General features: G+C 37.8%; 4 protein-coding genes across 5 annotated transcripts; 2 read left to right on the top strand and 2 right to left on the bottom strand.

Annotated features, from left to right (window-relative positions):
• Positions 1-1,291: 1,291 nt before the first annotated feature.
• Positions 1,292-2,886, bottom strand: LOC117623251 (40S ribosomal protein S19-3-like). The gene is made up of 4 exons (XM_034354159.1): positions 2,717-2,886; positions 2,026-2,116; positions 1,766-1,949; positions 1,292-1,648 (listed from the first exon to the last, which is right to left on the bottom strand). Exons 1-4 carry the CDS (start codon positions 2,798-2,800, stop codon positions 1,576-1,578), a joined length of 432 nt encoding a protein of 143 aa, XP_034210050.1. The 5' UTR covers positions 2,801-2,886; the 3' UTR covers positions 1,292-1,575.
• Positions 2,887-3,050: 164 nt separating this feature from the next.
• On the top strand, positions 3,051-6,694 carry LOC117620725 (probable mitochondrial-processing peptidase subunit beta, mitochondrial). The gene is made up of 9 exons (XM_034350899.1): positions 3,051-3,863; positions 4,209-4,373; positions 4,548-4,685; positions 4,781-4,932; positions 5,045-5,153; positions 5,362-5,460; positions 5,644-5,709; positions 6,082-6,189; positions 6,309-6,694. Exons 1-9 carry the CDS (start codon positions 3,189-3,191, stop codon positions 6,393-6,395), a joined length of 1,599 nt encoding a protein of 532 aa, XP_034206790.1. The 5' UTR covers positions 3,051-3,188; the 3' UTR covers positions 6,396-6,694.
• A 552-nt stretch (positions 6,695-7,246) lies between these two features.
• LOC117620726 (biotin carboxyl carrier protein of acetyl-CoA carboxylase 2, chloroplastic) lies at positions 7,247-9,756 on the top strand. Its single transcript, XM_034350900.1, has 7 exons — positions 7,247-7,758; positions 8,264-8,317; positions 8,404-8,561; positions 8,657-8,981; positions 9,101-9,172; positions 9,265-9,330; positions 9,430-9,756. The coding sequence occupies exons 1-7, from the start codon at positions 7,600-7,602 to the stop codon at positions 9,451-9,453; spliced, it is 858 nt and encodes a 285-aa protein (XP_034206791.1). The 5' UTR covers positions 7,247-7,599; the 3' UTR covers positions 9,454-9,756.
• Positions 9,757-10,180: 424 nt separating this feature from the next.
• Positions 10,181-22,728, bottom strand: LOC117621461 (sister chromatid cohesion protein SCC2). 2 transcript variants are annotated; one of them, XM_034351951.1, is made up of 28 exons: positions 22,130-22,728; positions 21,420-21,529; positions 20,257-20,396; positions 20,083-20,179; positions 19,720-19,976; positions 18,884-18,991; positions 18,645-18,756; positions 18,331-18,427; positions 18,041-18,227; positions 17,477-17,908; positions 16,860-17,392; positions 16,570-16,780; positions 16,443-16,493; positions 16,171-16,329; positions 15,914-16,081; positions 15,498-15,797; positions 15,262-15,414; positions 14,672-14,841; positions 14,446-14,554; positions 13,048-13,206; positions 12,836-12,940; positions 12,524-12,757; positions 12,152-12,285; positions 11,782-12,072; positions 11,268-11,694; positions 11,010-11,102; positions 10,784-10,909; positions 10,181-10,653 (listed from the first exon to the last, which is right to left on the bottom strand). In XM_034351951.1, the coding sequence occupies exons 1-28, from the start codon at positions 22,378-22,380 to the stop codon at positions 10,441-10,443; spliced, it is 5,427 nt and encodes a 1,808-aa protein (XP_034207842.1). In that variant the 5' UTR covers positions 22,381-22,728; the 3' UTR covers positions 10,181-10,440. The 2 variants fall into 2 exon arrangements, with proteins under 2 accessions (XP_034207842.1, XP_034207843.1); XM_034351952.1 differs by lacking the exon at positions 22,130-22,728 and having other exon boundaries at positions 20,257-20,404.
• Between the last annotated feature and the right edge of the window lie 1,443 nt (positions 22,729-24,171).

Below are 24,171 nucleotides of genomic sequence, written 5' to 3'. Positions count from 1 at the left end.
CCTCTTAAACCGAAAATCACAACAAAATCAAAAGCAACTGTTAAAATAAAAGCTTCAATAATAAAAATAAAGCTTCAAGGTTACCATTAGATATATGCCAACATCTGGGGGTGTATTTAATTGGGATTGTAAAAGACTATTTTGGGATAAATAAGTCTTGTGGTATTCAATTAAGACTTCTAAATAATCTAAACAAGTCTTGTGGTATTCCATTAAGACTATTATAATTTTTAAAAGAGGGTGTCAAAATCATGTGTTATTCAATCAATACTTTAAACAAACAAAAAATTTTATGGTATTAAAAAACTTACTAATTTCAAACGATTTTTTAAAATGTGGAAATGTGTGGAACTTTTTAGTAGGAGGTATAAATACCAAACCCTATCTCAAATCACATCCTAACCCATGAGATTTTTCGTGTGGGATTTTTTTTGCGGGAGGTACAAATATCAAACCCTATATTATCATCCAAACAATTGTAACTAATATGATTTTAATCAATACAGGAGTAATTAAAAACAAACATTTAGCCTGCATTTTCAGAAAAAAAAACAGTTGCAGGATGAGATTTGTCAAGCTGAGAAATTGGTCGGTGCATTATGAATAAAGGGATCCAGTCCTCTTTCCGAATTTGGAAGTATAATAGGAAAGATCGATCTTCAACTTGATATTAAAAAACAGTGAGCTTAGTGGAAAAAATCTTAAGATACAGATACAGTATGTTCTCACAGTTAAACACTTCAAGATTCGAGTCGAAGAGTTTCCAGATTGTGTTATCCCGCAAAGTAAGAAGTTAGCCTAAGAATACAATTCTGTATAAATAAATGCTCAGCAATATCTTTACTGGATGGATGCAGAAGCATAGCATGGAAAAATAGAGGGCACATGTAAACACTTTAAGACAACAGAATTTGCATTAAGAAACTAACTTACATTGATATTCTTAAACATCAAAGACATAAAATGAAAAGGCTAACTAAGAAAGAATCGAATAGCAGAGCATGTAGCCTAGAAAAATTCAAGGCACTCCCTGCTGCTAGTGTTGCAAGTGTGTTGGAAAAACACAACTTCACCATGACGTTTACAACCTCAAGCCATAACGCATGTTCTTATCTGACTTCTGTTACTAGAAAAAACCAAGTTTGTAGGTTTTCTTGATTTTTCTTTTGTTTATAGATAAGCATACTCCAACTATAATCTTGCAAATGACTATAAATTCGATTTAACACCACAAAATAATTAAACCAAAGAATACAAGGCAGGGCAAAATGAGATCGGAGTGCACTCATTCTTATCAATTGGTCTGCGATTAAAACATCACATGGAACCGCAAAACAAATAAAGAAACTAATAGACAAATAGGTTGAAATCCTCAGGCCAAAACATGACATAATATCATAACACATCGATGGAAGTTTCGGAAGAAAGAAAGATTGTCATAACAACTAAAATTATCAAAACAGAAAGCACGTTTCGCTCATAACATCTTCTTGCCACATCTCTTTTGACTAACTCAAATCGAAACCTAAAATATCAGATACGCTAGTGCCCATGCAGTTCTAAGAACTCCACAGTTCATGGGGTGACCACAATCCGCCCAGCAACTTGGTCAAGATCCCGTTGACCGCTTGATGTGATTCTCCTCCCACTGTCACAAGCAGAGACAACATGTAATCAGAATCAATGTTGCAACTCAAGCCAATGTTGTTAAACAAAACTTAAGTCTAGAAACAGTTTCGAGTTGAGATATAAACACAGAACTTACCCCTTTGGGTCAAGGTCGACGATATTCATTTTCTGCAACTGTTGTAGTATATGTCTGGCAATAGCACCACTGCTCTCGCAGAAATGTGGTGGACGGCTTCCATTCCTCTTGCTTCCACCGTAAATCCTACGGAAGGCACCAACACCAAGACCTCCCCTCAAGTAGATCTTCCTTGCAATGGAGGCTGTACCATATTGATGATACATTGTCAATAGCAGATATAAGTATGCGGGCATAATGAAAAGAGAGGGAATGCTCACCAGCTCTGACATAGTACCAGTCAGGATCATAAGGAGCCAGCTCCTTGAATGTTCCAGTCTTGACAATATCAGTCCAAGGAGGAAGCTCAATCTGCTCAAAACCATAGGAAGGAAATAAAATAAGAAAAGATGGTATGGAAATGGCGCAAAAGGGGCATAAAGCTATAAACTTATATCACTTCAATAATCTGAAAAACCCAAAAGCAACATAAGTGAAACAAAATTCTTCAATTGTCCACGAAATTATCAGAGCAGCTGTTAAAAGAATATTCAACAAAATCATACAGCACTGCATAATCTACAACGATGACTTGTTACTTCACAGAGACATGATACATTATTCAATTTTTATTAGTTTAATAACTGTAACAATCAAATCATATCAATGTCCAGTAAAAAATATCCTACAAAACCAGTAAAATCAACAACACCTATATGCAAGGCATGATTGGATCAAACATATATGGCAAACAAGGCAAATTAGATGCTTCATAAAAGGGGGAGATTGTATTAGCCATGGCACAGCATACTCACCATAAATCATCTACGATTTCCAGAAACTCGTGTAAAGTTTCGAGCTTTCTTTGTTTTTTTATCAGAAAAATTGATAACAAAGCAACAAAGGCAAAAGAACAAGGTTTTCTGTTTCATTTTCCCGGAAGCTAAAGAAGGGGTTCAGAAGTGAAGATACCTTGCCAGATCGCTTCAGATGAGCGGCGTAGGCCTTAACGAACTCGTGTGGGGACACATCTTTCACAGTTTTTGCAGTCGCCATAGCTCGAAATCGGAGAGAGCAATGACTGAGGAGGCTGACGAAGAAGATGGCTCTCTGTCTCTCTCTTTTCTCTCTAGGGTTTCTCGTTCCGCTTTCGCAATTTATTTATAGCTCTCGTGTTGCATCGATTTGGGCCACACTATTAAGGCCCAATAGCTGAGTTTGACCGGAACTAATGGGCTTTTATACTGAAAGTTTGGGCCCAAACTGTTTTATTCAAGACCCAATTAAAATTTTCTGAGTCCAGGTGGACAGCAAACGACCCGACGTCGTTCTCGGGTGGTCTGGCTTCCTACTTGAGCAGTGGCATCCTGCAATTGTAGTTCGCAATTTCGCCATCTCTAGTTTCCCCCAAACCCAAACCCTAGAGGCTCTCGCAGAGAAAGCCATGGCGATGAAGCACCTCCTAACAACCATAGGTCGCCGTCGGCCGCACAGACCCCCGGCCGCTCTCACAGTAGCCGTACGATCCTCATCAACCTCACCCGCCGTCGCTGAGTCACCTTTGGCCCCATCCTTACCCTCGCCTCCTCCACCATCCGCTATGATCTACGACCGCTTGGCCGAGGACGTCAAATCGAAGATCAGGAGGCTCGAGAACCCGGACCTGAGGTTCCTCAAGTACGGGTCGCCCCACCCGAGTATCGCGGACCATACCCACATCCTGACCGCACCCGAGACACGTGTCACCACACTCCCCAACGGCCTGCGAGTGGCCACCGAGTCGAACCTCGCGGCCCAGACGGCAACCGTCGGGGTCTGGATCGATGCTGGGTCGCGGTTCGAGAACGACGCGACCAACGGCACCGCGCATTTCTTGGAGCACATGATCTTCAAAGGGACCGACCAGAGGACAGCGCGTCAGCTCGAGGAAGAAGTCGAGAACATGGGAGGTCACTTGAATGCGTACACATCGAGGGAGCAGACCACCTACTATGCCAAGGTGCTGCAGTCGGATGTGCCCAAGGCGCTCTCTATTTTGGCTGATATCTTGCAGAACTCCAAGTTTGATGATAACCGGATTCTTCGCGAGCGCGAAGTGATTTTGAGGGAAATGGAGGAGGTAATGTCTTAAAAACGAGAACTTTGGAAAGTTAGGGTCTTGGGTTTTCTGGATTAATTTGGATAAGTGATTTTAATTTATGGTGTCTGTGGATTTGAATGTTTTGAGTGTTAACTAATGTTGATAATAACTTTGTATTAACATGAAATCTGGGAACCTACTATTTTTATGGTCAATTGTGTATTTAGGGGTGTTTATAGGTTCCTGGTATATGCGTGATTCGGTACACGCCTATAAACGTGAACTTGACATTTTATAACAGTTTGCAAATAATTTTTTTTAAGGATTATTTGGTCCATACTGTTTTCAAGTACATGTTTTAATATCATTCCTTTGGTGCTGCAGGTCGAGAAACAACCCGATGAAGTTATTTTTGACCATCTGCATGCAACTGCATTCCAGTACTCTCCTCTAGCCAGAACTATTCTTGGACCTGCTAACAATATTAAGACTATCTCCAAAGAACATCTTCAAAGCTATATCAAAACTCACTATACCGCACCCAGAATGGTAATTCAAATTATGATAATTTTTTTTTAAAGTTGTTGTCCTTTTATGTAGTAGATCATGCACCAGGTGTGGTCATCGTTCTTTGTTATTACTCTACATGACACATAGATAATCAGGAATTTGGTTTTAGAAGTGATTATCCTGTGGCTTATTTGTTTGTGATCTCTATTATAGGTTATTGCTGCTTCAGGAGCTGTTAGGCATGAAGATATTGTTGAGACAGTTAAAGGTTTGTTTACAAAATTGTCAGGAGATCCAACCACGGCTAGTCAGTTGGTTGCAAAAGAACCTTCCTTTTTTACTGGTTCTGAGGTAATACTATATCCTGGAAAATTACTTTTATCTTCTTTTAAAATGTTTTTGCTTTCTCTTACAATATGCATTTCTATTAATGTTGTGAAAATCAGGTCAGAATGTTTGATAGTGACTTGCCTTTGGCACATTTCGCGGTTGCATTCAATGGAGCATCTTGGACGGATCCAGACTCTATTCCTCTAATGGTCATGCAGGCTATGTTAGGTTCATGGAATAAAAATGCTGGTGGTGGAAAGCACATGGGGTGAGCACTTACATGATTTTAACTTCAATGGATTGAATACTTGATGTCAACTTTTATGTGTTTATGTCTTGGAAGAACATGCAATGATTAGTTTTGGCTACCTGTAAAACAGTTCAGAGCTGGCACAACGGGTTGCCATAAATGACATAGCAGACAGCTATATGGCTTTCAACACCAACTATAAGGATACTGGCTTATTTGGTGTTTTTGCTACTGCTAAGGTGAGGGTGCCATCTGTAATAACTTTCCTTGTTCAGATAATTTATTTCATTATAAATTTAAAAAAACATTTTGACTTCTCATTCTGGTGTGTAGTATCTTTGCTTTATTTGGATGCTGATAAACAACAAAGTGTGTATAATTATACATTAACAACCAGTCATATTAATATACTTTTATGACTCATATTGTGTTTTCTTTTTATTTCAGCCGGATTGCTTAGATGATTTGGCCTATTCAATAATGTATGAAATAACCAAATTAGTTTATCGAGTTTCAGAAGCTGATGTGATCCGTGCTCGTAATCAGGTAGCACTAGATTTCTAACTCTGCCCCAATACTAGATTCGTCTTTTCTAATGCTGTGTATGTTTGTATTTGTGTATTTTTGTCCATATCCAGTATAAAAATGGTGAATTCATGTTTCAATTTAGCTGCTTCATGTTATCGCTATAATATCCATTGCCACTTAACTTTGTTCCTTTTCTGGCAGTTGAAATCTTCCCTGCTCCTTCACTTGGATGGAACAAGTGCCGTAGCTGAAGATATTGGGCGCCAGGTACACCTTTTCCTTCTGATATAGAAAAATAATGAGAGCAATCAGATTTGAACAATTGGAGTTGGCTAATATTATCTACCCACCTGAGATCCGGATTGATTCCCTAAATGAGTATAGAGGCATTAATTATGACTATGTCATAGCAGATCATTACCTGGAATAATATGGTATATGTTAACCGGATCACTAGGTGCTGGATGAACTGTTCTGACTAATGTTTTTGTGCCTTAATTAAAAACATGAAAACTGATGTTGATCGTTGTTGACTAGTTCTATTGACAGTGTAGTAGACTTCACAAGAAATAATGTGTTTTACTGGAAGCTGACCCGGGCTCCATTGCGTATTCTGAATTGTTATTTATTGTTTTGCAGCTACTTACATATGGTCGAAGAATCCCATTAGCTGAATTGTTTGCTAGAATTGATGCTGTTAATGCAAGCACCATCAAACGTGTTGCAAACCGATTTATCTATGACAGGGTAGGACTACAATCTGTTATGACACATCTTAAGTGCTAATACATTATTCTGTATTCTCCCAACCTTTGTCAATAAAAAACTGAACACTCGTACTTTCTTTTGTTGGTTGGTCTCTGCAGGATATTGCAATTGCTTCCATGGGTCCTGTCGGGGAGTTGCCTGACTACAACTGGTTCAGACGCCGGACCTACTGGAACAGATATTAGTTTTGCCTTGCCTTGATTATTTCATAATTGCCTTTCATGATCTATATGGTCTTGGAATATTTTGTTGCTATGATGCAATTTAATTATTGGTCTTGGAGAGAGCTTTTAAGGCTGCTGTAATTTTTTTCCCCCCAAAATATGTTATAGGCTCTCTTTTTGTAACTTTGCATTTGTCATAAAATAAGCATTGCTGCGTCTGTGAATGTTAACTGCGACATAAAATTTTCCAAATGTGTTTGTACTTTGTACTACTGAGCGCTGCAAGTTACTTGTCGATTAACTCAATATGTTTGGTGACCTACATGTATTTTCTAGTCCTTTAGCACCAATATTTTTGGCTACAATTAAATGGTGGAATTGATTGGTAGCTCAACTGCTACTTTGTTGGAATGAAGTGAATGAGCTGGCTTTTTATGTACTTGATAGTCGAAAATTATTTTTATCAAATTCATAATTTTCCTATCAAGAACGAAATTAGTTATTGGGACATTTGGGAAGTTCCAGGCGCGTACAAAACTCATGAGGCCTGTAAGTTCAAAATCCCTCCAACCCTTGACTAAGCCGTCGGTAATTACAATCAAGCAAGCTCAAAGCTTTTGTCTGGTGATGATTGGATCTGCCCAATTATTCTCCCCATAAACTCGATCAACATACCAACGAGTACTAAATGAGCACCAATGAGAAATACATATTTGCAGTGATAAAAAATTGATAGGGATAATTTGATAACAGTAAAAATGAAAAATGCAAGGAGCCCATTTAATTTCAGTCGTTGCAGTTGGAGTTGGAGGGAAATCAACACAATGTCCCCAGTGTGAGAGAGAGAGAGAGAGAGAGAGAGAGAGAGAGAGAGAGAGAGCGAGCGAGCGCGTGATTTGTTAGCGGTTAGTTAAGAGGGTGGGTATTTAAATTATTAGCTCGCTCTCTCGCTGGTTCTATCTCTCGCATTGGAAGTATCGGAAGACAAGCAAACACTTCCTAAAAACCCACATAACCTTTGGGGTTTCTCAGATTTCTCAGACCAAAACCTCTTGGATCTCATCGCCCACTTTCCCCACCCCTACAAATCTAACCCCATTCCCCTTCAGATCCCATCCCCAAAAATTTCACACCTTTTGCCTTCCCCCATTTCCGATTTTTCCATCTCTGTGGCAAACAATCTTGCTAGCTTTTCTTTGCTTTGCTTTACATAACGAACACTCCAATGGCTTCCTTCACAGTCCCGTGCCCCAAAGCATGCTCTACCCCCATGGCTCGCCTTGGTTCTACTGCCCAAACTTCGCAGCCGCAGCAGCACCTGCTTTCCTTTCACAACTATCTCAATCGCTGTCCCATTCCCTCTCTGCAGATTTCTGGGCTTCAGGTTTGGTTAATTCGACATACCTTCTACTTTACTCCCATTTGTGAATGTAAATTTTTTCACTTTACGAGTCTTCCTTGTTAAATTTTGCTTCTTTTCTCTTACCCTTGATACTTGCCGTATACTGTCCTGTTCAGTCGTTAATTATGGATTTCTTTTATGTTTGAAATGGGTTTCATATGTATATAGTTATGTATGCATCATGTGTAACACATATAATATATAAGAAGCTGACAGTTGGTGGATATGCATTGAAATTGATGTAGTTGAAGAATTGATAGTTACATCACATGTAGGATTTTGATTGAGCCGTAACCCCGAAAGGATTCTATTCAAAATGATGTCTTTCATGTACACCTGCAAGCTACGACCGATTAATGATCACCATAATCATATACTGTACTGTCATTTATCTATAGCTTTATGTTGCAGCGACAGTTCTATGTACATCGAAATGTTGCTGCTATTCTTTTTTCTTTTTTTCTGATCATATGGTTGACTTGTGTAGAGCCCCATCAGGAAGCAATCTGCTGCCTGGAAGGTGCAGGCACAGCTTAGTGAGGTAACCTGTTTGCAATAAGTGTAGTACATGAATTTGATTGAAGAACATTGTCATCAATGCATAATAAATTTCTTTCTGAATCCAAGGTAACTGAGAAATTGTCGAATTCTGCACCCATAAATAACACCAAGTCTGAAGATGGATCACTGGAAGGGAAAGATGAGTCTACTGAAAAGCGTTCCAGCAATATTCCAGATGCATCATCAATATCAGCATTCATGGCTCAAGTATCAGACCTGGTTAAGTAAGTTGCAGCGGCTTTCTTTCGTAATTTATATGAGCAACTATGTGTCAGACGTACATGTTTTTAAATTAAAATGAGGTCATTTTCCTGAGCAGGTTAGTGGATTCAAGAGATATTGTGGAGCTCCAAATGAAGCAACTAGATTTAGAGCTCGTGATAAGAAAGAAAGAAGCCTTGGAGAAGCCAGCACCACTAGCTCCTTTTGCTCCACCACCAGCACATTATCCTTATGCCATGCTACCACCTCAACAAGCAGCAGCCCCAGCAACTGCTCCTGCTCCAGCAAGCCCTCCAGCAGCAGCAGCACCTGCATTACCCGCCCCTGCAAAGGCTAGCACATCTTCTCACCCTCCACTGAAATGCCCCATGGCTGGAACCTTTTACCGTTGTCCTGCACCTGGTGAACCACCTTTTGTTAAGGCAAGTGTCTGTGTTACTTATCTTTTAAAGCTTGAATTCTGAGAGAGATTGCAGAAGACCCTTCACAATTTTCCTCATCATACACATCATTACTTATATTAGGAGTTCTGAATGTTCAGGTAGGGGATAAAGTTCAGAAAGGTCAAGTCATTTGCATCATTGAAGCCATGAAGTTGATGAATGAAATTGAGGTATGTTTTTGCATTGAAATGATTTTGGCTTTTCTTTCATTTGAAATGTATGTTGCTGTACTCTCAATTTATGTGTCCCTCTCTCTCTTTAGGCTGATCAATCTGGGACAGTAACTGAGATACTGGCCGAAGATGCAAAGCCAGTGAGTGTAGACACGGTAAGTAAACTCTCCCTCTTTCACGCATACATACACAGAGACACAAACTCACTACTCTCTCGTGATCTATATCTAAGTGTTGTGGCCTCTTCCATGCAGCCTCTTTTTGTCATAGTACCATGAGCAACTTGGGGAAGAATTTTTTGAAGGATGTATACACTCTTTGAAGATGTTTTATTCTCGAAGGACACTTTTTGATACTATTTATGTTCCCTTGTAACTTAAATTTTAATAATGTTTGTTTCGATTCTGGAAAACCCCGCTATTCACATTTTTAGAGTTTTAGGACATTGCATGGTTCTCAAAGATGTCAGGCAATGAGCTATCTTGAAACGTTATGTTAATCCTCTTTAAGATAGTAATTAGAAAGTTTGCCATGAAACTTTCCTATAAACAAGTCCCTTATTTTGTTATATTAAAACTCAATTTATTGTGTACATTCAGCTTCTATTTTTATTGTTTGCAAAGTAGTCGCAACAATCACAAGAAGAACACCCAAAATACTCTACAAAATATGAAGTAAATTAAATCAAAATAAGATGCCATTAGTTTAAATCTCGGCAACTTGTTTTAAATTGGTTTCTGATTGAAAGTGTGTCAAATCTAAATGCAAGAGCACATCCAATTTATTTCAATTTTGTTAGGTAGTTTGGTGCGGATGCAAAATTGGTCGGCCCTCGTACATAGATAACAGCGCCACGTCTAAAACTATAAACAAAAAGTTGACCATTGATGAGAAACAATTATGAGGTTTCTGTGAGTTGTCACCAGAGTCAATTGGAAGGGAAATTTTCCCCTTAAATTTGCTACATTTACGGCTCAGAAGGTTCGGCCACATTGATGATTAAACTGAAAAAAAGAGGCTAAAACATAACATTAATAAATGAAAAATTAATACATATAACAGCTGAATTACATTCACAAAAAGAATGCGGTTACTATATCTCCAGGCAAATTACAAAAGATGGAAAAGGTAAGAGAAAGCACTACTCTACTGGATTTCTCTACCATTTCCATAAATCTATTCTTTCTGCTCTCATTATATCCCTATATCTATTCCTTTCTCCTAAAACATGTACAAGTTAGCCTACCCTGTCATATACTTGACTCCTATAACCGCTGTCGACTTCTACTGTAGTTACCTCTCCTCCCACTATTACTCAGCCTCCGAGGCCCACCTGTCCAATCTTCATCATCATCATCACCGTCATCATCTCCACCTACAGATTTCCGTCCTTTTCTTGGGGCCGGACGTTTTCTCTTGATGTTGGCTGTGTAAGTAGAGTAATCAACAGTATCTTCCCTCAACGCATTCTTGAATTCCTGTACAATGATGATACCAGTCAGAAATGATGCATGGGCTTGAAGGCCAACTTCCTTCCAGTGACATGTAGAAGAGAGAGAGAGAGAGATAGATATATATATATATATATATGTGTCACTGCTCAAGTACCTGATATCTTTGTACCAATTCTTGATGCGTTGTAGGCAAGGTGGTATGTGTTTCACTGAGGTCAAAAGGAATGTTCTGCCTGGAGAGAACATCTCCCGGTTTAAGGGGATCAGCTGGAGAAAAGGCCTGGTTTGAAAGAAAAGTTGCAGTTTTTTTATATAAAAAAAAGTTAGATCCATAAATCACTGTAATGCAATCTATCTAAAGATATTTAGTGATTGCTTACCTGGCACCTTGCATCATTCAGGCTATACACAATCTTTAGGTGTCTCTTTAGTTTCAAAAGAAGCTGCAACGCAATAGCTGCTAGGCAGTCTGCCTGCAAAAGCACATCAAACAAGATTTGCAAGAAATTATAATCAATGAAAGATTAACCGAGCAGCAAACCCTAACAATGCCAATCACAGTCTCTCCCCCGAGATTTTTTTTTTTTCGGGCTTGTGGAAAATAAAGTCAGTACAGGACTACAAGAGGTTTGAAATACCTGGATCTTCTGTTCATCATCTTTTGAGAAGCCATGGGAACTGCCGGATCCCGTACTGTACATGTTTGCCCCAAAAGGGGTAGCTTGATTTGAGACAGACTGATCAGCTGGCTCGTGTTGTATTACCCCATTCCACTGCATTGTTGGCATATAATTTGTAACAGGTTGAAACACTGGTTCTTGTTGAATTGTCCCATTCAAATCCACTAATGTCGTCCCTCTTTGAAAAGGCTGAGCAGTTGGGTCCTCTTCAATTATGCCATTCCCATGAGGCGCACCTCTTTGTAACAGATGCAAGGTTAGAGCTTTCAGTTTTGCTTCAAGCGCTCCAGCCCTAACTTGTATTACTCTATTTATAGAAAAGACCAAATAAAGCGGCTCGTCAGGTGTTGTGAACGGTAGCAAGGCAAGTATTTCTGTGCAGTACCTGTAAAAAGAAATCAACTTCCAAGTCAGCATCCTCAGTCAGCATACATGAACTTCAACACTGGCTGGCGCCAATAATTAAACTCACATTAGGAACGGGACGACTGAAGTTGTCCAGCTAGTATTATCAAATTTGCGAACAATCGAAGACATAAATTTGTTCCTCGAAGCCCGGTTAGCACGAATAAGCTTATAGATTCGAGAAACCCCCACTCTTGCTTGAGCAAGAGAAATACTATCACATTTTCCCTTTGCATTTCCCGAAGCCTTTGTTGGAACTTTTGTGTTCTCCCGTTCAGAACTGGTAGTAACGGACTGTATGAAAGTAAACGACATTTGAAGGCCATCCCCCAGGCGGCTTTCAAAAAATGCAGGGTACCTAAAAAGATCCTTCAATTAGAATGCACAAGCAAATATAGGTGATTACAAGAAGTCAAAAAGCAACAAGAGGAGAATACTTTTCATTCATATTCATCAGCAAATGATGTGCTAATTTTGAATTGCTCTCCAGAGGATCTGTTTCGAGTGCAATAAGGTATGGAACACAAGTAATAGGATGCACAAGGCCTTGGCGCAGCACAACTTCAACAATCTGCATTTATATTGGTAAATAGTATAGATAAATTAACAAAACTTCGCTGTAACATTGGGACCATGATACTTGAACCAATTCTTCCTAACTAGTTTACCGGAAATCAGTAGAAATACATAAATAAATAAAAATCAAATTCTGAAATACATAATATCCTTTCCTCCACATAATCTCAGGAGTTAGAAGGAGAAAATCACAAACACTAGCCAGGAACAGAACATGGAAGCCCTATGCTCACCTTAAGTGCAGATTGGCGAACTTGTTCATTAAGGTCCAAACATCTCGCTAACATATTATCCCAATACAACTGAACTATACCACCACAGATATTAGTATCCCCAGCACCTGCAGCAACAGATACAGCATTGCCACCTTCCACAGAATATTGAATCACATTATTACTGGCTGCATCTGTTCCCATTTGACTTTCGGCATCAAGGAGATATTCGTACATGTTTTGCAACGCTTGCATCTGGTTCCCCCCCAAAAAAAAATATATATATTCAGTATACAGATAAACATTGTAGTAAAAATCAAGGGACACTATTACCTTAAGACGAACATCAGAGCTAGAAGAGAATGTTGCCTCTAATATTTTCCCGATATCTTTTTCCAACATATATTCAGGCCGAGCTATTAGAACAAAGCCCAATGCCTGCAAATGTCACAATGCAACATTACTACATTTCATTGTAAAATCAGGCTTTTTACATTTCAAGATCAAACCATGAACATTACAGTTCAAGATTAAAAAGTTCTTACCTGTAATGACCGAACCTTTATGACAAAATCCTCCACTAGAAGATATTTTTTAAACAAGCTGAGACTGCTTACAACATCACTTGTTTTGTCAGAGTTACTTGCCAAACAGTTGCCATAACGGATGAGCAATCCAAGACAGAAAAGAGACCGCCCCACTTGCTGAAATTAGCAAAAATATAAAATTGTTAAAATTTAATTCCTAATTACATACATGTAATTTATGTACAGGTACGTTTGCATGTCTGAACTATCAACTGTGTACCAACCAGTTATTGGTTTGCGATTAGGGCTAAACATTAGAATTGTTCTTGAAAAGAAGCAATACACATCTAGAGCATATTAAATATGGATCATCAACCTTGAAGCACAAGGAACTAAAAGCCCAGATGCAAAGAGCTTAAAATAAGACAATGACATAAAACCTCCCCTTTCAAAAATAATTGTTAACAACTGGGCTTTCCTTGCAAAACTTTATTTAACTCAACAACCAAAGGATACATAAAACCTGACAAGATAGTGACTCATGCAAGTAACATACACCACAAAGCTTTACTTTGCAACACAAAACTACAAAGTCCTACATATAACTGCATTCATGAGTATTCAACACTGTAGCTACCCAGTGCTGAAAAGAGGGCCTGAACTTTCACCCTAGTCTCAGTTTTGCTCCTTAACTTCTTGTTAGAACGATGCATCCCCATAACTACAAGGATGTCACTTATTTAATTAGTAAATCTTAATTTATGGCATCTATGACATGTACAGTGTGCATAAGGTTTCCGAACATCCTCGATTGAACACCACGAGCAGTATAATTGGCAAGTTCACCTTTGTGGTTCATTCTGAATTTCTATCGAGTAATAATACAAATGCATAGTTATGCACAAAATGGTAAATTCACATATAATGATGTCTATGTAGTGCTTGAAATATTAGGCACACAAGTGTAACTCATAGGCAAGTGGGCCACCAATTCGTTAGTAATAAGAGAATCTATGTAATAAAGGCATCTCTTCCATCCCGTAATGGAACAAGGATAATGTTGCTCAAATTAGAAGTTTAGGGACCAAATCAACAATAGGGTCAGACTTCAGGGTATAAACCAGAAGAAAACCCATCTATAAAATCTCTAATACATGTACCACTTAAAAGCAAGCAAATGTATGTTTGACATTCTCAGGCATGGGGCCAGAACTGCACAATACTAATAACATACTCCAAGGGGTTAGACAACTAGAATCTTAGGAGCTGAATAACTTCATCAAACCAAAATCAACTCATCCTGGCAGGCATATAAATATCTAGATATTTAACATTTATCCTAGCAACGAATGTTGTGCCAATGCAATTTAAGTAACTACATACATAACCCCTTTACGCATAATTCAAGCTAACAACCTGCTTGTTATCTACTGCCTGAGCATCCAAACGTTTGAAGAACAGCTGAATAAGATTCTCCACTATAGCAGCACCTTTTCCTGCCACTTTACTCACAGCACAGAGGCACCTGTAATGAGGAGAAAAAATCAAACCTAGAAGACATCCAAATCGGCAAAGAAATGCAATTTCAACTATTATTAGTAAAAAAGAATGCCTGACAGAGAAAGCCTGAACATGAACTTACTTGATGCAAGCATGAACAACTGTCAAGAAGGAATGCCGAAGAATCATGTTCTTTAAGTCTTGTTCAAGTTCTTCAACAACACTTTGTGGTAACTTTCGAACAAAAGGCAGAACAGCATCAATTATAAAGATTATGCTCTCCACTAACTGTGCAATCACTCGACTATCAGCCTGAACACAAGACAAACCAAATTAAAACGCAGGCATGATGTTTTCCTTTACTTTCTTGTATAGGTCTGCACTTTCCGACCAAAAAGAAAAGGCATATAATCAAGTGCCCAGTCTAAACTGAAAAATGAAAAGATTATTGTAATATCTAATACGGATACTACAATCAAATTGCCCAATTAGAATTTGAACAATCTCTTGGAGAAGAAAGTCCTAACGTGTTTAGTAGGTAAGATCTTCAACAATAACTTTTAGGATAACATATTGACCTCTATTAAAAGAACAAAAATTTCAGTCAACGCTATTGCTCCTTTTGTTTTAGTCTTGTAGATTTGGGTTCAGGGGAGCATACCAAGTCAAACAAAATCTTCTCAAGGTGCTACAAAAATAAAATTAGAATTGATTTAATGAGATGCAGTTAACCTGACTCTTTAGATAAGGCTGAAGAGTAACCACAAACTGGGAAGGGTCAGAAGCTGGTGCACAAAGTGTTGGATCCACAACACAGAATGCATGCAAAGCTAGCACATATGGAAGGGTCCGCCTCTCTCCTTCCTGGATATTCATTTCCTCTACCTGACAAAAAAGAATTTCTGAACATTCAGATTTAAATATCAACCAAATTGTTTTAGCAAGTCAAAAAGATGAGGGTAAAATACCTGCAATATCCTTTCCAGTAAGCACTTGCACATTAACTCACAGCGCTTGCGTACAGATGCAAGTGAGACAGGGTTTATCCCAATAGCTTTAGCTGATTGGGGAAAAAAATCAAGGGCTAAGTTGCGTTTAATGACAGTCACAAGAAGTTGATGACTTGGCATCCTCCTCAACATCTCAACAATCTGTTCAGTTTTTTTAGCCACCTCCAATGGAACAGAGCTACCATCTCCAAAGAACTGAGTTTGTGAACCAGTAGGTTCCTCAAACCAGAACTCATAAAATGTCTTGCAAACAATATCCTGTGGAAGAGGAAAAGAATAAAAACTGCGACCTAGTCAAGAACAAACAAATTTTTATACTTGTATTTCACATGTCATCAATCCTTAATCCAACGCATTCATCGCTTCAGAATTACCTGTATACTTGATTCATCATCACCAATACGGGAGATGATAGCAATGCAAGCTTTTGTAAATTCGGAGAAGTTTGCATTTGAAACGCACATATCTCGTATGATTTTGATAGATCGTTTTCTAACACTTACTCCAGTATCTTTGATTCTCTCAGCAACCTTCTCAAAATACTAAAAGAAAATGTGGAGAAGATGAAGCAAAATGCTTTAATAGAGAATCTACGAAGAACTTAGTAGGTTTAGAGATCAATTGAGCACACCTTCAAACCAACATCAGGATGAGAAGCAATATGCCTCCCTACAAGTTCCAGTGCTGCTTCTCTGACAGAAATTGCGGAATCACAAAACCTTCCTTCAACAGCCGATTGAACGCGTTTGTCTCCTAGCACCTGCGGATCAGCTTCTACAATTATACTGACCTGCTCATCATATTAAGATATTAAGACATTAAATTCTGCCAACATAGCCACAAAATGAATTCTCAATTTCCATTTCAAGGATTAAAAGTCCAATAATATATTTTTTCACTTACCGCTCGTAAAGCCTTGGCCCTAATTACAGGTGAATTCTCCATTAAACTTGCCTGAAATCAACTAAATTGTCAAAATAGAGATTTTATTAAATAATAAATCAGGGAGTAAATGAAAAAACTTACTAACCAGAAGCAAATGAAGAATCTTATCAAACCCTCTGGAAAAAGAGTTTTTTTGTCCCAATGCTAAAGTAATCTTCTTGACTGAATCCCTTGTCAATAATGAAAAAACAGTCCCAGAATCCCGCACTATTTCTTTTGATTTCAGTCTAGCAAGATAGTACATGAACTTCTGCTGTGATTTTGGATCATCCTTGTACCACAACAAGAGATAAAACCTGTACAACATGCATAGCTTTACGATGGAAACAATGGAACCACAAAGTTAAGAAGGGATGAGGTTCAATGAGTACATACCAGCGAACAAAGAGATGCCCATCATCAGCTGATGCGGCATCTTGAAGGTAATTCAAAAGCATCTGCTGGACAACCTCAAGTTTTGTAATAGAAAAAGCAACTTCAGTGTTTCTTCCTGAACGATTACGATCTTTTGTCCCATCATCTTTGCATTGTGAATTACAGTAAGATTGTAAAACAAGAAGTTGCTTCCTGCAGAGGCATATCTGACAGTGCCAACTTCGATTTGGAACTTCATATTCTCTTACTCCCATGCAATCAGCATGAAACATTCTCTGACAACCTTGACATACAAAGAAATTTTTTTCAACCCTACCATCTAAACAAACTGAGCATGCATTTTTTGGATCAGTCTGATCATTCCCATCCACACTAACCAACTCCTGTAGTATCCAAAATTTGTCCTTAATGCAAAGGGCAGAATCACGCTTCAACCTCGCAGCAATTGTGCCAAGAAGGTCAATCGCCATGGTACGTGCACCTATGTCTTTAGATTTCAGCCCGGCATTCTGGAGTAACAAGACACAAAGAACCTGCAAATAAATTGACTTCAACATGGTGACATTTTAATACAATTAAAGATATTACAGTCTACACAAGTCACACATATATTTTACCTCCAGAATAGGAGCTGAAGCAGGATATTCAGGTAAATTCAACGTTGTCAGCAGATCAGTAACAAGATTCTCCATCATTACTTTCAACTCTGAAGCTTCCTGAGCCTTCGCACTAGCAAAACGCTGAAGTACACGAGTCCAAAAGTGGCAACACGCCTCTGTTGCTGCCTCATGGCCTTTAGTTGGATAATCAGCATCGAGAGAAAGTTCTAAGATGGAATTACCACTTGATTCCTGCCTTAACGGTTCAGGAAGGTTTGCACTATAGTGAACCAACTGAATCAGCAAAGCAGTGATCATTTGAATCTGCCTTTGCTCTTCATCAGGTAGGTGATAGGCTCTCAAAGCTCGCTTCGAGAACGGTAACTTCCAAAGCAGCTGAATTAATTCATCTATCACATAAGTCCGATGCTGAGTGTATGAATAGAATATCTGTACAACCAACAATGAAGATGCTACAAGTTTCAGAGTAAATAATATTAAAATGCATAAGTGCATGAAAAATATGTATAGGTATGTGCAAACAATAGCTGCCAAGAGGATAAGAACAGTGCAGATCTGTACCCCACTGATTAAACCCATTGCCTTCAGTTGCAAGAGCTGGATATTATCCACCATGAATGTTGTAAAGCTTGTTTTCACTAGCTGTAAGATGCAACCATCTGACAACCTTTCTATTAACAACAAATCCTTGAGTAAACCAAGAATGGTGCACATTTTCTGAAGAATATTATTCACAGCAGCAGAGACCCTACCAAGGCAAAGATGTAAGGAACAAGACAACACCTAAGATTTTTTATATAAGGTTCTAGTAAAAAAAACCCAACATGGGAGCAGAATATAGATAAGCACACCTGTTAAATGACGATTTATGCACTTTAACGGTCTTGATGCTGCGTCGTTTCTTGCTTGCTGAACCAATTTCAGCATCAGGGTCTTCATCTTCCTCAACTGTTAATATATTGAAAAGTATTGTCACTCGAATCACAAAAGTTGAAAACAACTACTCCTGAAAATGCAGAATGATTGAGCAAGACAATATGCAGAATGGAAAGAGTTGTGTATACAGAATAATATGTTAAAATACGTATGAAAAACTCAGGAACATATGAATGTAGTGGGTTAAGGAAACCCCACCTTTTTCAAAAACAAAAACAAAAAAACTAACCTTCAAGGGACCCATTTTGACTTGGCCTATGCAAAGCACGATATGATGGATCATAAGCACACATAACATCCATTATCTGATGCCTAGAAAACTCCAGAATTCTTTCAATGATCTGACATACACAAATAAGAATTACTTACCTTTTTTATAATCATAAAAAAATAAATCACAAGATACGAAGTTACACATATAACGGATACCCACAAAATGTAGAGAGATCCTTAGCAAAAAGTGTGTACCTCTTCTTTATATAGTTGTTTTGGCATCTGGTTATGAGCCATTACTGCTAAAGCTGCATGAATGGACTCTAGTGCACAATTTATTGATGAAACCACATCTGAATTTGACTGAAATATTGAAGAGAACAGTAATAAATGAAAGTGATCACGAATACCTATTAAAATAAAAACTCCAAATATATATGTATATAGAATTGAGCGCATAAATTTCAACCATAACAAAAATACTGTATAACAAGTTTATAAATTAAACTAGTGTTATAACCACTGCCAAATGAGCGAAACTATTTCTCTATATTTCTTCCTCCCTCTCTTTCCTGATTATTCCCATTATTACTCTGACCATTTATCACTTCCCAAAACTGTTCCCATTGCTCTCTCCAGTCTCCATTACTACCAAATGAAATTTATACATTATAAGTAGTCTCCTCCAAATGCTCAGATGCTTAATACATTCTCTATACTGATAAACATTTTTTTTTTCGGTAACTATTTTAATCTCCCTAATGTTTCTGCCCAAATATGGTGATAAATAGGAAAACATAGGGTCAGACAAACAGTGATTCAGATAAGAAGACCATTATAAGATGAAATTTAAAACAATCAATATATTGCAAGGCACCTCAGTAACATCATTACTAGCATGGAGATTCTAAAATCAGACCCAAAAAAAAAAAAAATCATGGAGAAGCAAAACTAAAAATAGCACAAACTTTCAATGAAAATATAAACAAGAAGAATAGCACAAAAGCCTGAAGAAATGTAGTTTAAAAAGCAAACTACCACAACAGCTATGCTATATGCAAGAAAGAATGCAGGACATAAAACAAGCTCACCTGCTCACATTCACTTATAGACAAGCCTTCAGCTCGATGTATCTGATGATCTAAAATCCTTAACAATCTAACAAAAGAATCTACAGGGACCAAATGTAGAAGCCTCTTTGCTCGAAGAGACATTATTTCATTTGCAAGCACTCTAAGATCAGAAAGAGGAATAGATAACCACTCAGCTTCTTCCCGATCATCACTGAAAAGTTCAGCTCTACCGCAGAAATCCTCCACCAACTCACAAAAGCGTCCAATGATGGCGTCTAAATAAGATTTTTCAAAATAAGTCACTCACATAAAAACTGAAAATAAAAATGTGAGATCGTACTTGAGAGAGAGAGAGAGAGAGTTCTAAAACCCAATAACAACCTTGAATTGCAGTCTGATCTGGTCCGACTGATGACATAACGACATCAGTATCTTTTTTCTTGGCTTTTGGTTTCCTAGAAGATGGTGTAGATACGTCCTGCAATTTCATCTTCTAGATTAGGAAACAAGGAGGGGGGAAAATGATTATCAACTGCCAAATAGACCAACACATACATTAGGAGGAATATCATTGAGCTGATTATTGTTAGTTGCACCATAGTCTCTTTGGGCAAGTCTGGTTATAGGTACACTGGGCTTGAAGGGCTTCTTGTCAGGTACTGTACTACTGCCAGGCACTTGCCCCTTAATAGGACCTGAGAAACTTGAACAGTGCAAGAAACAATAAGCACATAAACATTAAATCATATAAGAACAAAACACCGTAAAGCACAATTAATTCTTTTTAGGAACAAAATAGCGTATGCACTTGCCCCTTAATAAGACCTGAGAAACTTGAACAGTGCAAGAAACAGTAAGCACAGAAACATCAAATCATATAAGAACAAAACACCATAAAGCACAATTAATTCTTCTAAGGAACAAAATAGTGTATGTAATATCTAAAGATATTTACTCAAACCACATATATACATAGAGCAAACATGAGACAGATCCTGGTAATTCGCCATGAATCCTTTCAACAACTACATCAAGTAGAAAGAAACAAGTTTTTTTTAGCTTCAATTAAACTATGTTTTGAATAGTAAGTGAATACCATATGCATGTATTAAAATATCAAGTACCACTCTCTAACTTTCACTACTTGTGCCTTGATACCAAAAAAGAATAGATATTAATTTTATCATATCTGATCAAAACTGTTGCTAGTAAAAATAAAAAATAATATTTTCTCATTTCTAGTCATATAATTTTTAGCATTTTGTTCATTGTTATCAGTATTCTTACCAATGAAATTATGCATATTCTTCATATTTTCAAAAAATTTATTTAAAAAAAATTTGATATGTATTTGGCCTCTCATTATTGTAAAATATGCATATTGTCGGCAAAAATTCTTGCCCCAGACAGATGCGATTGCGTTACTCAATGAGGTTATAACTTATGTAGAGGCTTATTAATTATATAATGAAAAATGGCTCTCACACTTATCTCCCTGCATATTAAAAACACAACACATTTATGGATTGATTACTTTTATTTTTGTTCTGGGAAAAACAGATCCCACTACTTTCCAGTTCTAGCTAAAGCAGCAATACAGAAAGCCTAAGTAACAAGTAGGCAACCAAAAAATAGCATCGAAAGAAAAATCAAACACATGCATGAGCATAAAAACTTATAATCAAAGCAGGTACGGAGCAACTAAATACTTGGTTTACCTGGACTATTGTACTCAAATGCTTCTGGATTGAACTGAAGAACTTCATCATGAAGTTTTAAAGGTTCGATATAACCATATGGAACTAAGCTAGAATCTTCTCGAAGGTTCCTGTACATGATACCATATATGAGCAATAACCAAAAAAAAAAAAAAAAGAGCAAAAACAAAATTCAAACCAATAGAACTCGATATAAATTTTTACAAACACAGTCCCTAATCTATTCGGTTTTTAATCTAAAATAGAATCCTGGAGTACAATTTATTTAGTAAGAACGAGCCACGTTATTCCAAATCACGTGTCACCACCAAATTCGCATTTTACAAACTCGTCGCATTAGTTCAAACACGTACACGTTGTGCTTCCTGTTATCTCAGTCATTAGTGGAGGTAGAGGTGGAGAGAGAGAGAGAGAGAGAGCTAATTTTAATCAATAACATTACTTTTTTTCAAATTATTTAAACTTCATGATCGCAACTTCATAAAAACCGCAAACTCTACGAGTTCACGATAAAAACCTACTTCATCAGAAAAACCGGAAAATTGACATATAGTAGCACACAGCAACAATCAAGTACGCCAAATTTCAAATCGTAACGTAGAAAGTAAACAAAAATTTCAACTCCAAGTAACATCGCGTACTTCTTTCATTCAAATTTCAAAGTTAAACCTGGAAATGAAAGCGTTGCGCAAAGCACAGAACACACTTACAAGTAAGAGACGTCAGTTTCTCGAAGCAGATCAGCAATCCTACTGGAAAGAGCTGCGTCAGGGTGATTCAACCACGCACTGTTTCGACTCGGCTCGTCGAACAGCCGTAGGTCCTGATCAGATGCGCCGCAGAACACCGGAAGCGAAGGCAAAGGCAAGCATGGAGCGACTTCCGAGTGCACCGTGTTCGAGAGGCTGATGCCCCAGTGAGCCGAGCCGGAGCTCGAACTGGAAGTGACTGGATAACTCATCGATTGCTTAACCGGTGAGTTCGCGATTGGCACTGCAAGGGCATGTATCGAGAACGAGGTGGAGTGGCAGGGGTTGTAATTAAGCTGAAATCCAGGGGTATTTTGGCGGGAATTAGGGTTTTGGTTGCAGAGTGAGGGAGATGATGAACGTTTTGGAGCCCTAGAGGGACAGATTGGGAAGAGAAATTGAGAAGGCAAATGGCGGGGAAAGTGTGTGAGGAACTGAATTTTCGGGCTTTTTGGGGGGGAATAAATAATAATAATGGATTTGGGTGTTATAGAACAGATAACAGAGTCGCAACTGTTGCAATTACATAAATGACCTCGAGGCACTGTATGAACTGACGAGTTAGCTTCCTTCGGAAGGCTCTCTTCTTTGAGTCTTCGGCGACAGAGGATTTTAATGGGCTAGATTTGAGCGGAGTTCAACTTACCAAATTACGGAATTACCCCTGACCGGCAATCTTTGATTCTCGACCATAAGAAGCTGATGAAGGTCAACAACACAAAGATTGTATGAAGGTCAATAGCACAAAGATTGTGTGTAGTCCTTTTTGGTCTTTCCGGCTTTCCCAGCGGAATAAGAGGAGTTGACTCTGAATTAATACATTGTGCGGAAGGAGTGATGCTACTGTAAATTAATACTTTTTTGTTCTTTGAATAAATATTACCGTTTGGACGATCGTTAATCGTTAATAAATCAAGTCTCACTATAAAATTCACGCTCATAAAAGATTGTTATTAAGTGAAAAAAATTTATAAGCTTACAATATCGTGACATTCTTTATAAATTAACCCATGTAGATAGACAATAAGAAAAGAAACACTTATTAAACTAATTCAACTCAACTTTGTGTTTCCACAAACATGTTAAATACCTTGATATAGCAAGGGCATATACTTATCATCTATTTTTTAATTAGAGCAACACTATTTGTACCACAATTTTTTTCTACTTTAATTTTCAAATTATTGCTGCGTTCATTACATAATACAAATAAATAATAAAATTAAGGTTATGTGCTCGATATGATAAATACTTTATTTTTGGGGGACGGGGGAAGTCTAGGCCTCGCTGGCATTGGCAAGGTAGCAAGGCAACTCCTATCTTTTCTCCAGAAACCCAAAACACCCTCCGTTGGCCCATTAAGCACATGTAGCTCAAATCCTTCATGCTCTCCATCCTAGCAAGACAATCAGAAGAAGCATGGTTCGATTCCATTGACTAAAGAAGAGTCTGAAGTGTTTTCTATGGTGCGGAATAATTGCGGGATGTGAGTAGTTGAACGATTAGTACAACACAATCGGTTAGTCGGCCACTCATATCCCACAACGATTTCGTACTATTTATCCACACATTGAAAAATTTCATGTATGACATAAATACTGGAGAAGATTGACTTAAGGGCAATGGAATGACAAATAAGACTAGTAATTGTTTACACAAATTAAAACCTACATATAAGTAATTATACGTAATTAGGGATTCTCAATATCACAATATTGAAGCCTAAATATAAGAAATTACATAAAATTTGGACATATAATTTAAAGTCAAACTATAATTTAAAGCCGGACCTGAGAATACCAAAGACAGCACAAAATTAAAATTAAAATTGGAATTGGAAATCTTTGTGGCTCTGCTTTGGCAAGAATTTAGGTTGACATTCTTTACCTCTTTTAATTTCAAATCTTCTTAGGAGATGCAACAAGGAAACATAATCGGTCCAATGTATCGTAGCAATAGGATTATAGGAATTAATCATGTCCGTTCCATTACATTCCTTTTTT

This window comes from Prunus dulcis, chromosome 3 (assembly GCF_902201215.1).
Source record: "Prunus dulcis chromosome 3, ALMONDv2, whole genome shotgun sequence".
In the NCBI taxonomy this organism is placed as follows: domain Eukaryota; kingdom Viridiplantae; phylum Streptophyta; class Magnoliopsida; order Rosales; family Rosaceae; genus Prunus; species Prunus dulcis.
Note: the sequence above shows the minus strand (reverse complement) of the source record. Positions and strands in the feature narration are given on the sequence as shown.

Bases quoted from the DNA above. Each gene is read 5' to 3' on its own strand.
- LOC117620726 (XM_034350900.1), top strand. From the start codon at position 7,600: ATGGCTTCCTTCACAGTCCCGTGCCCCAAAGCATGCTCTACCCCCATG. The intron at 8,562-8,656 runs GTAAGTTGCAGC...TTTCCTGAGCAG, and splicing joins CAAGTATCAGACCTGGTTAA to GTTAGTGGATTCAAGAGATA. The intron at 9,173-9,264 runs GTATGTTTTTGC...CTCTCTCTTTAG, and splicing joins AGTTGATGAATGAAATTGAG to GCTGATCAATCTGGGACAGT.
- LOC117620725 (XM_034350899.1), top strand. From the start codon at position 3,189: ATGGCGATGAAGCACCTCCTAACAACCATAGGTCGCCGTCGGCCGCAC. The intron at 5,710-6,081 runs GTACACCTTTTC...ATTGTTTTGCAG, and splicing joins CTGAAGATATTGGGCGCCAG to CTACTTACATATGGTCGAAG. The intron at 6,190-6,308 runs GTAGGACTACAA...TGGTCTCTGCAG, and splicing joins ACCGATTTATCTATGACAGG to GATATTGCAATTGCTTCCAT.
- LOC117621461 (XM_034351951.1), bottom strand. From the start codon at position 22,380: ATGAGTTATCCAGTCACTTCCAGTTCGAGCTCCGGCTCGGCTCACTGG. The intron at 20,180-20,256 runs GTATGTGTTGGT...ATGAAATTGCAG, and splicing joins TCAATGATATTCCTCCTAAT to GACGTATCTACACCATCTTC. The intron at 11,695-11,781 runs GTGAGTTTAATT...TTCTTTTTACAG, and splicing joins TCAGTCGTCCCGTTCCTAAT to GTACTGCACAGAAATACTTG.
- LOC117623251 (XM_034354159.1), bottom strand. From the start codon at position 2,800: ATGGCGACTGCAAAAACTGTGAAAGATGTGTCCCCACACGAGTTCGTT. The intron at 2,117-2,716 runs GTATCTTCACTT...GGTTTTGAGCAG, and splicing joins ATCTGAAGCGATCTGGCAAG to ATTGAGCTTCCTCCTTGGAC. The intron at 1,649-1,765 runs GTAAGTTCTGTG...TGCTTGTGACAG, and splicing joins GTCGACCTTGACCCAAAGGG to TGGGAGGAGAATCACATCAA.